General features: G+C 36.2%; 2 protein-coding genes across 2 annotated transcripts; one reads left to right on the plus strand and one right to left on the minus strand.

Moving 5' to 3' along the window:
• Positions 4,109-6,400, plus strand: LOC18587854 (BTB/POZ domain-containing protein At2g24240). Its single transcript, XM_007011885.2, has one exon. The coding sequence runs from the start codon at positions 4,742-4,744 to the stop codon at positions 6,074-6,076; it is 1,335 nt and encodes a 444-aa protein (XP_007011947.1). The 5' UTR covers positions 4,109-4,741; the 3' UTR covers positions 6,077-6,400.
• LOC18587855 (omega-6 fatty acid desaturase, chloroplastic) lies at positions 7,386-12,688 on the minus strand. The gene is made up of 10 exons (XM_018128399.1): positions 12,438-12,688; positions 12,287-12,341; positions 10,892-11,133; positions 10,299-10,442; positions 10,023-10,174; positions 9,262-9,384; positions 8,944-9,121; positions 8,307-8,425; positions 7,992-8,106; positions 7,386-7,730 (listed from the first exon to the last, which is right to left on the minus strand). The coding sequence occupies exons 1-10, from the start codon at positions 12,474-12,476 to the stop codon at positions 7,569-7,571; spliced, it is 1,329 nt and encodes a 442-aa protein (XP_017983888.1). The 5' UTR covers positions 12,477-12,688; the 3' UTR covers positions 7,386-7,568.

Below are 14,258 nucleotides of genomic sequence, written 5' to 3' on the forward strand. Positions count from 1 at the left end.
TTGCAGACTGCAACTTGCATATATCAAAATCATTAATAATTACTAATTATCAATATAATGTTATTTGTAATTATACAGGTATTATGTTGCACAAGTTTGATGTTTATATGTCAATCGAAATCTTATTCTTAGACCTTATATAGATCACTCCTCAAATATTCATAATTTTAATTCTTACTATTTAGTAAAAGAATCCTTTATAATAGTAGTAAAAATTAAAAGATATTATAACAAAGGAAACAATGCATTATAAAGTTTGATAAAAAGATTTTTTATTATTTTCACTCAATAAGTAATATTTAAGCTATTTTAAAAAATATTATTATTATATATTAAAATTAAGTGTGTATGTCAATTCACTCTTTAAAACACAATTTATACTATTTTTGTGAAGTGTAAAGGGTGAATGTACTAACAAATCGCTAGCTTTTAAAAGAGCGGTGCATCGTCGCTAATCGTTTGCTGCCACTCTTACTCGCAGGGGTGTGTGAATGCAAATCAATCCAAATTGAGTTTAGTTTTTACAATTTGATTTTTTGAATAATTTGATTAGGATAATTAGATTATTATAGTAATTTGGTTCGATTTTGATTAAAAAATTTTATAATCGAATTAGCTAAATTTGAATGAAAAGATAATAGGGTTTTCGTATGAAAAATAAATCATGAACTATTTGTTGTTATTTGTATTCATATTTTTTAATTATTTGTTATTTATATGAATATTTATTTTATTTATTTTAATTATTTATTATCATTTTTAATATTTTTATAATATTAATTTATAACAAAATACAATATAAATAAATATATAAAAAAATTCTCAAATTCAATTGTCGAAAACTGAACTAAATTAATCGAATTAATTCAATTTCGATTAATTTAATTATTTGTGAAATTCGATTTAATTTAAATTATTTTTAAATATAAATTCGATTAAATCGAACCCTACTTACTCGTAGGCCGACAAGCACAGACAATCCTACGTGTTCCGCATGAGACACATTACTTCAGCACAGAATTTAAGATCAGCTGTACGAGAGTATACGTGTTTCTCGGGCTCAAAAGCTTGGAGATCCAATAGATTCTGTCTGGGCCCCATGGACTAGATCAAACCAAAGATAACGTTTTATCTTCCGGCCCAAACTCATACTCTTGGGCTTGAACCTGTCCGGTTTGTACACTTGGGCTCAAACGAAGAACAGATGCTTGGCATATATTTGGTCAAGGAATGTTTGGCAAGTAAATTACATATTACCTATGCCATCATTTTATGGTGAAAATTTTGAGCATGGCCGTAGATTCATGCTTTGCTGATGAATTTTTAGTCTTCATAATGTTTTTTTAAGTAAAAAAATTATATATCAATCAATGAGTCAAATGTTCGAGTGTCATTTTTATTATTAAGTTATTTATTTTATTATTAAAATTTAGAGTTTAAGATTTAAAAATCAAAAGATTTTTGGTTGATGATTTAAGATTAAATATGTGACGGAAAATTATAAAATAATATATCAATTGAGACATCAAGTAGGAATAAAAGATTTTTATAAATTATTTATTTTTATCATTGAAATTTAAAATTTAGAGTTTATAAATCAAAGATTTGTTATTGATAATAACGCAAGATCGGACAGGTGAGGCAAATTTAGGAAAAGAACATCGGACGAGGAGCACCGATTGAGACAGCAGATATTATCCAATCATAAAAAATTTCTCTCCTGGTGACCCCTCAACAGGGCCCGTGTTGAGAGGTGCGGGTCACTGAATGGGCTACTGACTTGGGCATGTGAACGACTGCTTTTCCTTGGACCAAAATTGGGCCCTAGAAACCATTGTTGCTTCAGCACAAAGTCTGAATTCTGAAACATGCATGCAACACATTGTGTCTTCTTCCCCCCACTTTTTCTTTTTCTGGTCAGGTTGATCTATCTGCTTGCATTTATTCTTCATCATAAGTAAAAATTAAAGAAAAAAGGAAAAAAAACCCAAGTTGACTTGTTAAAGGAAGTGCTGTTTGCATTTATGAGGAACATAGCTTGATAAAGCAAGCATGCTTGACAAGACCAGAACCAGAACCTTTCCCCACATTTGTAACTAACCCACCCTCAAGTCTAGTCTTCATGCTTCTATTGGACTAGGTTGCCAACCTTCTTCTTTCTTTTTCTTTTTTCCATAAATATTTGATCGAATGTGTCAACTGATTCAGTTTATGTTTATGGAGTTGGTTAACAGGAAAACAACATACCAGATGTTTGATTGGTATAAACAGTTTTCTCATTTAGTTAAGCAGACCTGAAAGTGGTCATGGTTGTTCAGCAAAGTCTCTGCACCACTTTGTCTCATCAAAGCAAATGGGATGTTTGGGTTAGGTTCAAGCTATGTATATCCCTTCTGGCTTCTAGGCTGCTACATTCTTTAGCCTGATTAAGGTGGGCTAACCACCACATTATCTCCTCATCATACTCATGATGTGACATCGAGGCCATCATCAGTGATTAATCTAACCAAGTATTTTTATAGGTAAAATTTAAATGAGTTTGTACCTACTGATGCAAAATTCCTGAACCCATTTTGGAAGAATGCTAGAAAGTTAACTGAAAGGAAGAGAGCAATGTGGGAAGTTTCAGGGGGAGGAAACTGGCATGAAGATTTGGCCTTTGTGAAATTTTCCCAATACAGCCAAAAGTAAGGTAACAATATTTTGTAGTGATTTGGTGGTTGCTTCCAATGACTAAAAGAAGGAGCAGACATAGGAATCAGAGAGAGCAGAAAGTGGAAACGAACGAACAAGGAGAGAACTAGAGACAAAGAACATAATGATCCCCAAGTTCTCTTTGATCTTAAGGTAGCTTCTATTGTAATAATGATATATATGAGTAAGCTTAGATCTAATTGATTATCTTTTGACAGAAGCTTGGAAGATGTCATCACCATCATTATAGAAATCTTCCTACGCATATCTTTTTACTGTTTGTTATGCTGTCATTTCCCAATAATTTATAGACAGGAATCAAACATAGAAGACAAGAAGATGATCATCAGCTATTGAAGTTGCTTAACATGGACTGAAGATTGGCATCAATCACGATGCAAAATTCAGGACTTGGCCATCTGTATTTACTTCATCTGTCAATCTAGCTATGTGCTATAAATGCTTAACAAATAAAAGGAACACATATGTATATAGTTTGATGGGGGAGCCTTAAAGAATAAGGGTTCAACTTAATTATAAAGATGATCTCTCCTCCCCAAAACCACCACTCCACCCCACAAGAAAGAAAAGGTTCAAATTCAATTGAAGGAATCTTCTAATTGTTAGGAAAAAGGGGGTAAAACTGAAAGTTCTTGGCCCACAGTTTATCAAACCTATGAATGAGGGGGATTGTAGAATGCTTCCAACTTTCAGGAGAGTGCCTTGGAAGCATGGAAAATGAACACAGAAGCAGTAAATTAAGGAATGCCACCTAGCTGTTTCTTAGTAATTGCAGCAGAAGCCGACCTGCCATGATGTGCCGTCCATGACCCGCAAACAAAGCAATCACACAAAAACAGGGTGTGCTTAGATCAAGAACAAACAGGGGAAGACAAGAGTGATGGATTAAAGAAGTGTAAAAAGTGAAATTGAGTTGGAGGATATAGTTGTTAATTTTCCATGTGAAAATGGTGGCTTACATCACATATACTTATCCCAATGGCACAAGCTTATCATCATAGATTTGATTCTACAAATGCTAAACGACAAGAACCCTTAGTAAAAGTATGATTTGAAGAGTTGAATAAGGGAGGATTTTAAACACTCCCCAAGTCTCAATTTGCGTGTCAATTTGGTTTATTAATCATATCCCAGTATGAGGCTCAAAATCAAATAATGGTGATACTAATAGAAAAAAGATAGGGAAAATTGGAGAAAAAGAGAGAGTAAGACACCCCACAAGACGCGGTCTCTTTTAGGCTAAATACTTTAAAAATTGCTGACTTCATTGACAATTTCACTTGAGGCCTTGAATTTCCCAACAGAATTACCTTCTATCACGGTATGTATCTACCGTTTGATTGTTGGAGAGTCCATCTGATTTGATATTTTTGAGCCATCGACGGCGGGAAGCAAAAGCAACAAAGTGAACCCCACTAGAGCCTACTTGATCTGCATAAAGCACAACTATTGCCCGGACCAATGGAAAGACTCAGAGAGGCAAGGGACAGACGTGGAAGAAGAGAGAGAAAAACATGGAGAAAGCAATGTGAGAGAGAAAAGTCACAAGCAAAAAAAAAAAAAGGTCCGAGTCAATTTATTTGAAAATTCAGACGCTCCAATTCTTCAATTCTACTTCACCAAATTCCACGAAATTTAAAACCCGGCTGTAAAAACCTTTTCTTTCCAATACCCAGATCTAAATTTTCCTCAATTTGATTCAATTTCTCTCATTTAATTCATTTCCCCTGTTTCTGTTCGAGCAGAGCATCTCCTCTTGTTAATCACTGTTCGAGTTGAGCTTTTTCTTCATCTTTCAATTCCTATTGCTTCGTGATTAGCCTCTCCTATCGTTGGTTCTTCTTTTGATCTTAAATTATCTTAGTTTTAGAAAATTCTCCAAAATTTGAGGAAAATTATCTCATTTTTCCCTCCCCTGAAATCCTCTGCCTTGTCCGCTTCCAAACGCGCAATTCTCAGACCAAAATCTCAAACTTTCCTGTGCTTGTCAGTCTGGGATTCTTAAAATTTTGACAAAAATCCAATCATGGGAATCCAAAAAGACATAGTCAAATTCAATGTAGGAGGCAGAATCTTTCAAACGACAGCTACAACACTCGCAAACGCAGGCAGAAATTCGTTTTTCGGTGCGTTATTTGACGACAATTGGAACTTACAACAACAACAGCCAAACAATCGTCAAGAATTCTTCATCGATCGAAACCCTGACTGTTTCGCTATCCTCCTTGATCTTCTCCGCACAGGCGATCTCTACATTCCTTCAAATGTCCCCGAAAGGCTTCTTTACAAGGAAGCCACGTTTTATGGCTTAATTGACCATGTTCGTTCGGCCAAATGGGGTCCCTTTGATGGTAACAGGTTAAAGCTGTCTAAGTCAGTAACAGGGCGAGCCCCAGGGGATGGAACCGCCATCCGAGCTGGTCCTGATGGCGGCTGCTGTGTGGCTCATGGTAGCATGGTTCATGTTTTTGATTGGATGTTAGAAGAACACCCGCCAATCAATCTTGATTACCAGAGAGTCAACGACATTGGTTGGGTCAACCCTGAGAATGTTTTGATAAGTGCTTGTGAAAGGTTAGGGAGAGGAGATGGTGGGATGGGTTTGTTTAGCTCATCTACTGGAGATTTGAGATATAAGTTTAATGTTGTTCATGATAATCAAGTTAAGAGTTACACTGCTGGGGCTTTGAGTTTTAGTCCTGATTATAAGATTTTTGCTAGTTGTAAAGGGAGGAGCAATGAATATGGGATTGGGGTTTGGGACCAAGTTACTGGTAAACAGATTGACTTTTTTTATGAGAGTCCTGGCTGGTCTCTTGGTGATGCTGATAAACTACAATGGTTGAATGGGAGTAACTGTTTGTTAGTTGCTACCTTGTTTCCTAGAAAGGATAACTGTTATATTAGTTTGCTTGATTTTAGAGAGAAGAGAATGGTCTGGTCTTGGTCTGATATTGGTGCTCCTTTAACCGTTGATGAGAAGAGAGTGAGAGATGCTATTGCAATGGAGGAATGCAACTCTGTTTGCGTAGTGAACGAGTATGAGGATTTGGGGTTCATGGATTTGAGGATCAGCGGAGGAAGTGTGAGGTGGAGTTCCAGAAGTAAATTGATGAAGGGGAAGATGCCGGATGAGCCCTGCTATCCCAAATTGGCATTGCATAATGGGCAGTTGTTTTCGTCAATGAATGATTGCATTTCTGTGTTCTGTGGTCCTGATTGGGTGTTAACATCAAGGCTTCGAAGAAGTTATGGGGGCTCAATCTGTGATTTTTCGATTGGTGGTGATCGTCTCTTTGCACTTCACAGTGAGGAAAATGTGTTTGACATATGGGAAACTCCACCACCGCCGGTCATATGATTCAGGTCATGGTTTGATTACTGTAGCAGTGTTTCTTCCGTTTTCCATTTTTAGGTAGTAGAACATAGAGGATGAACTTACAATTATAACAAATATCATAGGCTTAGGCAAAGATTACAGAGTGATAGTTGAAGTCATGTTTGTACAGAGTTTTGCTTCCTATTTCAAAGAAATGAAAATTGATTGCTAAACTACCAGTACCAGATATTGTAGAAAGCTAGAAGTTCTAGAGATTGTAAAGTGTTTGCTCATCATTACAGAGGAATGAAGTTGATAGCTCAACAATCATAAGTTAAAATTTCTCTTCCTGCTTAGAGATACATCAGCGACAATCTTTAGAACTGTTCATATTTTTCCTGTTTTTGAACTGACAAAGAGTAAGCTCCCTAAGATTTTCTCCTTTTTCTGTTCGGACAGACCTTTATCTTTTCCTCTTTTGACCCCTAGTCCTCATCAAAGTCCCCTCGCAATGTTTTTTAATGAATCTCACAGTCACAGGTCTAACGTTTGTGTTTTGTGTGCTCTTTACATGTGGGCAGTGGCACCTGCTTTACAATCTTCACAGGTATAAACATTTGACAGAATTATGGAGTGTCGGCTTTGCCTAAAGTTAGGTAAGTGGCTAACAACTTTAGTTTCAGATGAGTTTCGATTCCATACAATCCTAAATCTACTTTGAATCTCCAAGGGGGCTTTTGTCAGGTACATCAAATCTACTAATGATAACCCCTATCACAACAAACTCTGTTTCCTACCTTGCTTTTAGTAGTCTTTGGTTCATTCATGAACCAAACTCCACCAGTTCTTTTTAAGTTTCAGACTCTATTTTTGCTCAGTCCTGAGATACTGATTCAACTGGATCTCCACCGTTGATGAATGCTAATCTCCTAAAGATGGAATAGATCCCAACCCAAACCCCACCAAGGGAAATAAAATATGTCTCTTGTCTCTGTTACATAATGATAAAATATTGTAACTGAGATTAGGTTTGGCAATTAGTTTAACACTTAAGCTCAAGTGTCAGGAACATATTTATATAAGAAGATACCCTGGATGAAAATCATTGTCAGCCATAACGATTACTGGTGCCAACCAATGTCATCCTGATCGTTGGGTGTTTTTCCATGTTAAATTTTATAAGCAAAGTACTGACATGTTGTGTCAGTCTTAACCATAAAATGAGAAAACAATTTGCAGCAAAGATGCTGTGAGGTTGCAGTATCAGGTTCAGCTAATGAGCAACCCTCTTTCACCATGACAAGTTGCCATATACAAGATCTAACATTGGCAGCTAGAAAGCAACAAAAACTTTCCCGGGAACTTCATCTATAATACTTTCTTCTATTAAATAGGAAATGTTAAAAATGAATGACTCAACATAGGAATGAACAGTTGTGTAACTGGAAAAGCATACCTAATTTGACCTCAAAAAGAGGAGGCTAACAGATAAGGAAGAACCAAAAAGCAATGGACCCCGAGGTTTTGAAAAAAATCAAGCATAATCAGGCATTATTCTTTTGAGAAATGTAATTGGTGAAGATTCTTGAGGGGCAAGTTCGTCAAAAGCAATGTAATTTTGCTCCTTATGGTAAACATGGCAGACTGTCATTATTGTCTTCATCAGACGCCAATTCCATGTAGCCTCATTCAGATACTGTCATCAACATGCAAAGAGAACCTCCATTAGCATCTTCTGGGAGACTTAGTACATGACCATAATCTTGTTCTACATTGCTTTAGCTAATTCTTTACTTACACCCTTCACCTATTTTTTGAAGATTTTTTCTTTTTTTTTTTCTGGTGATAATTACATCAAATTTTCAATTGTAGAAAAAGTAATTTCTGATCTAACATCAAGAAGAAAAGGGCAGGGTGATGAACTAAGTATATATATAAAAACCACTGCTTGTCATACCGGTCCCCAGTTCTCTTGAATAGACTTATGGGCTGCTCGTAGATTATAGCTTGGTATCCTTGAAGAAACATGATGGGGAATGTGGACATTGATATCATGGCAGAGGATCTCAATCCTGTCAAATATATAAAAATTCGGATCCAAGAAGAGGTAATAAACAGGATTTTGAATAAGAGAAGAGGGAGGAGGCCTTCCATAAATATGATGTCTGATAAAGCTAATTCTACCATCTAGTTTAGTCAGCTTCAGCGACACATGATGGCTAGTCAAATAAAGGTCAATAGAAGAGTATATTAGGAGCAGTATTATATTTACCAACGAGGGTAATCACAATGCACTGTTCCATTCAGCTGAGCCTGAGCTGCATTCCATTCATCTGAAGATTTGAAGGGTATATGAGGAGCAGTGTGATGCACCATTGTGAAAGTACTCATCTGTCCATTTTAAGAAACCAAAATTGCTGTAATTGAAAACAGACATTAACTAAAGAACTATTACAAATAGGTCAGACAAAAGAGGGAAATTGGGAAAAAAGCCCTGGATGTGGAAGATAGAAATGTGCATGCCATTTATCATGTAATTAACCATAAAGAAATCACGCCTAATGAGCTCTCGATTTGGCTTCAGTATAACAAAGAAGCAAAAGCTCACTGCTCTTGCATGATTGAAACACACAACCATGAAGAGAATATTATTAGTAATTTACGAGAAATAGTAAACAAAATTATAAAAGACACCCACTTCAGGCAGCAGCTTTTAAGCATTAATTTGGCCAAATATTTGACCAAAAGAGATAAGATCGGCTTTCCACATGATAACATCACCTTATAAGTTAAATATAAGGTTTAAAAAACTGATATAGAGTTTTACCAAATATCAAATCTTATCCAACAATATTTGCCTGTTTAAGATGTTTAAACTCATAAAATATGAGACCAGAAAGTAGCATTACCCAAAAGTGATAGCCCAGCCACGGCATTAGCCAAAAATTAATCCATCCTATGATTCCTGTCTTGTAGATGATCAACGGCCATCCAATTGCCATAAATGCAAAAACACAAGCCAAACTGGTCTTCACCCTTTTGACTTCGTTTGGTCTGAACTTGTTCAAATCAAAGTGCCAGATCAACCTACACATCAAATATGCAGATGTCTCATTAAGAAGATGAAATAGTGGAAGTGAAATGTGCTAACTCATTAAAAAGAAATGTGGGCACTAAGGTTCAAAAAGGTTAAAATACCAAAGCAACCAACTATTTGCATTACATACCAGTGAGCTATGGACATCCAAGGCCGAAATGGGCCATATCCAAAGATAATTGCCTTGCGTAAAAAAGGAGAAGTCTCAAACTCTTCCTCCCAAACTGGGTGCCAAGCAGTGTCTTCAGATAGCCTACAGATATGAATAACGAACAAAATTTTTTAAGTTAAGAATACAAATAAGAGATGAATAGTTCAGTGGAAGTCAAGAACAAGCATAATTACAATGTATGAAAGAGGAAAAGCAATGGAATTTGATAGAAGTTGAAAGCCACACTAGCCACCTAAGTAACAATCAGTATTAAACAACTTGGGTAGAAATTCAAGTGTTCACACTACATAAGGGTAACAAGATGAAAAAGGTGCTAATCATCCAAAAGGGTAGGGGACTCCTCCCTAAGAAAGAAATCAAGCACATATGCAGCAAAAATTTATTTGCATTTCTGTATTATATATGTTCCTGTGTATAACCAGTGATATCAAATGACAGATTGAAAAGCAACATTCTCCAGTTAATCATTTGAAAGAATCTGACAAAAATTTCAGATCAGTAACTAGGGCACACTCTTTATTCTACGAGGGCTATTTGTTCATTAACGTGGAATATTGAGAGAAGAAAACGTAAGTCTTGCAAAAGAGAGTGGTTTCAAGATGCTGATACATAGTAGGCGCATTCCTCATAATGACATTGAAAACACAATACTAGGACAGTATACTAACAAAACGGGTTCTATTAGAAAGAAAAATGAAACAAAAAAGTATCATACTTACATGTTTGTCTTTGCATGATGCCGATCATGCTTAAACCGCCATGGCTCATATGGGTATATTAGTGGCAGAAAGGCCAGGGTTCCCACAAAGTCTTCCAATAATTTGTTTTTGGAGAATGATTTGTGAGCACAATCATGGCCTATAACAAAAAACTAAAGAAATGGGAGGGGAATAAGAAAACAAAAGAAGTTGGCATTGAAGTATATTGAGTTTGCATTTATAATAAATAAAGATTAATATTAAAATATAACATGCGGAGACTGTAAAGAAGCTCACCCCAGTTATTGCTGTCCCTGTCCATGCCCAAGCCAAAGGAAGTAGATACCATGGGGCTTTTGAAATCATGAAGATCCCCAATGCATAGGAAGTGACAGATATTAAAACTGATGTCCATGCTTTCACATCATCAATCTCAAACACCTTACAAAAAAAAATTGGGAAGAAAAAAGGAAATGAATAAAGAGATTTATTATTTAAATAATGGCATATATACATTCAAGTTCATAATTTCAATTCCGTTTAAAAACAATAATATTCATGCTTATTTTTTCTTTAGTTCAAAGTATCATGGTATGGTATAAAGAAGTAAAACTTCCTTAAACACCTTGACTCCAGTTTTCCTTGAAATAAAAAAACCTTTTACCATAATTAACAGCTGACATCTGGTTATGAGCACATATCTCCAACCATGAAAGGAGCAATGTCTCAATTGTTAAATAAAGTTAGCTGGTTACACAATCCTGCTTATACAGATGAACATATGGCCTAAAAGTTCGCTCAGCAGTAAGCCCAAAATGGCAAAACATTATACTTTGGACCACATTCAGGGAAAAAGATATAAATAAGCAAGAAGCCATCAGAAAATATACCTTTTTTGGAAGGGTGTCTAGTACATCCTTTAATGTAACATTATCAAGAAGTGGCTCTCCAATTTGCCTGAAGCCATATCTCTCTGCTAACTGTTTTCTGTACTCAGCACTGTCTGCTGAAGATGGTGTTACCGGAACTGCCACAGCTTGAATGACTTTAGTCCTTTTCATGGGAATTAAATCCTTTTTATTACTAATTCCCTTGAGTAGAAGGCTGTCCCACTTCAAATGACAGATACTTGCTAATGGAAAAAAAGGAGAAAGGCATTAAAAAGCTAAAATACTGGTAACAAGAGGATATTACATAGAATGACAGAAAATAGGATGCATACTACACTAAATGCTAATCATACATGTGAGAAGCCTAAAACCTCTGAGGCTGTAGAAGATTTTTAAACATGCAAACTGAAAGGACTGCATCGATTATGAAACCATTAAGCTTAATGGCATTTAGCTCAAGAAGTATGCTCCTTAATTTATGTCATATCGGAGATAAACTAGTTCTCATAAATCCATGTAGTTTTTGGCAAGACGCTGCACATGGGATATGATAAACTACAAAAAGCTAGCCACTGCTCCACTTGAAGTTGTTTCAATTGAGTGTATTGCCATCCATTGTTTCAAGTAAGGTAAGTTGGTATCTACAAATGATCCAGATAATCTTCTGGTGATTAACTAATTGCTGGTCCCAACATAGAAGGCAGTAGGAGGAGTGATCTGGACAGAATCCATTGAGTGGCTTCTCTGAAGACTTTAAACCTTAAAGCATGTTCTTGCAACCCCCTCCTCACCAACCCACACCCTATGCCTCGTCTAAATAGGTAACACAAGAAAAGGAACTCTTTTCATATCAGGCAAAAGGCTGTTTGAAGTTTTACTAGCTACAGACAAAGACTTTTATTTACAATAGAGAGCATCTAGATAGTGGTTTCATTGTTGCCAGTTTGCTTGATAATGTACCCCATGTCCATTTTTCCAGACTAGTTTATTTTGCAAGCAAATTGCAGTCATTGCATGCGTATGATCCTTGAGACTTGTTCTCATAAAACTTCTACTTGTTTGTTACACTTTAGCTTCAAATTTTCGCAGTGAAAGCTTGATTCTTCTTTTATTTTTATTTTTTGATAATTGGAATCAGATATACTAATAATTTTAATGCAGGTGACTAAGGCACAGCGTCAAAGGTTTTTATATCCAACTCACTTGAAATTGAATTGCCATAGTCAACCGAGAATGCAGCTCATAACAAGTACAACGAAAAACGCTAACTGAAGAAATACATCAAATTAGCAAAACCCAAATCACCAAATGAACCAAAAACCACATTAAGTAGACAATAGCTCGCATCTCTTGAGCTTCATAGAAAAGATTAGAGAGAGAAAGAAAGTTGAATACCTGGAGAAGAATGGGTAGCAATTCTTTGACTCCTAATTGGCCTTTGACAAGGACCCTGAAAATCAAAGCAATAAAGGAACGAAATTTAGAAGTAAAACGTAAAATCAACGAAAGAATAAATTTTTAGACAGATTGAAGGAACAGAACATACCAAGCAAAGGAACATAGAATCTGCAATTTTGCAAGCCATGGGAACAGAAATGCAGAGCGCACCCAGCTTCAGAGCGCACCGTCCTTCCCTTCCCTTCTTAAGAAGGCCTTAAATGAATGTGAAGAGAAGAGGAAGTAGAAGAAGGGAGGAGGGAAATAGATAGGCTTTTTAAGCCCTTTCTAAGGACAAGTTGACAAAGGGACAAAAGAGAGTCTGTGAAAAGACATTGAACCTCTCAAATGTTAAAGACTTGAGAGAAAGGACATAACAATAACAATAACTACCGCAACGTTCAGACTTTGTGCTTGTGTGTCTCTTGCTCTCTTACCGCCTCTTTCTGTGGATAGCAATCCACGAGTCGTGCACTGATGGCTACCATTCATGGCTTCTTGGATTTTTTTTCCTTATTTCTTTGTTAATGTAAAATGAGGCTATATATGCCCATGTTTATCTCTTAATTATATTTCCTAAAATGTGTAAAAGAAAAATGAACCATGCTACAATATTTAAACTGCTTGTCTTTCCTTATTCTTATCGGCACTTCTTCAACGAATCAAATAATCTTTAGCAGTACATTTTGTTTTGGTCGATGAAATTAAGGATGCGTGCATCACATGCCATGAAAATGGACATTTTGTCACATTTTCCTACTGCCCAAGTATTTGCACTAGTTTCGTACTGCAAGAATGTTCTTCCTCTCGGCCTAACACATTGAATTGAAAGCACGAATTGCGTGATAAATTTGCTCCATTGATAGTCACCCACTGCTTAAAGTATTTCTCAATCCATTTCCTACCCATTATCATTGAACTCAAGCCATCAAAACGGCAGAAGCGCCCAAGTTGAGGTACTTTGACAAACATTTTCTATTCTATCCTTCATCAGCCAATGAATGAATGAGAGTAACGTCGGTCACTGTTTTGTGTCAAAAAAATTGACCACCGTCCTTGTCTGACCCCATTGAAGGGGCGACCTCGTGGGAGATGAGGTTTGTGAAAACGGAAAAAAGAACATGTGATCCCCAAGAATTGACCAATCCATCGTGGTGTTTAGACATCAAACATCAAACATCAAAAGCAATGGCGATCAAAGGTTTACAGGTGTGACAATCAAGAAGTAGCTAATAAGCTTCACAGCCATGGATCGAAGTTCCTTCTTTTAACAAAAAATATATCAAGGCCACTGGTGCTGGAAAATGGCGCCCCCTGCAGGCTGTCTACTGGCAACTGAAATTTTTAACTACATATAAGAGGAAACTGGTCTAACAGCTACTAGTGTTTTGATTGCAGGCTACCATGGAATAGTTATTCCTATAAACATTTTGGTAGAACCTGAGAAGAAATTTCCTGTGCCACTACTTTGGCATAACATAAAATAATGATAAAATTATTGAATGCTTAAAGTAATGATAAATTTATTTTAAACCATAAAATAGTTAATAAATGGTTTGATGCGTTTGCTACCCTGTGCAATGATGATTTACTTAGGTAGAGCTCCAAATCTAAAGTTCAGTTTGGGGCAATTTATTTACTGTGATGGGACTTTGCATGCAGATCCATCATGATTTGATCTCCTACTTGTTGAGTTGGGCGGCCCTCTAAGCCTCACAAGGTTGCAACTATCATGTCCTGGAGGCCATGATCGTCCCTTGGGTCTCAAGGATTGTAAATTGTTATTTCAGATAATTTATACTTATGGCGTGCCATTGATGTCATGGTGAGAGATTTTATTTATATCTAACATGAAATTAAGAACCAAAAAAGAACAAATGTAAGTATTCAGGTTGCAATATCATCCTCATCCTGGCACGATCCACATTCA

The sequence above is a fragment of the Theobroma cacao genome, chromosome 9, assembly GCF_000208745.1.
Source record: "Theobroma cacao cultivar B97-61/B2 chromosome 9, Criollo_cocoa_genome_V2, whole genome shotgun sequence".
NCBI classification, from domain to species: domain Eukaryota; kingdom Viridiplantae; phylum Streptophyta; class Magnoliopsida; order Malvales; family Malvaceae; genus Theobroma; species Theobroma cacao.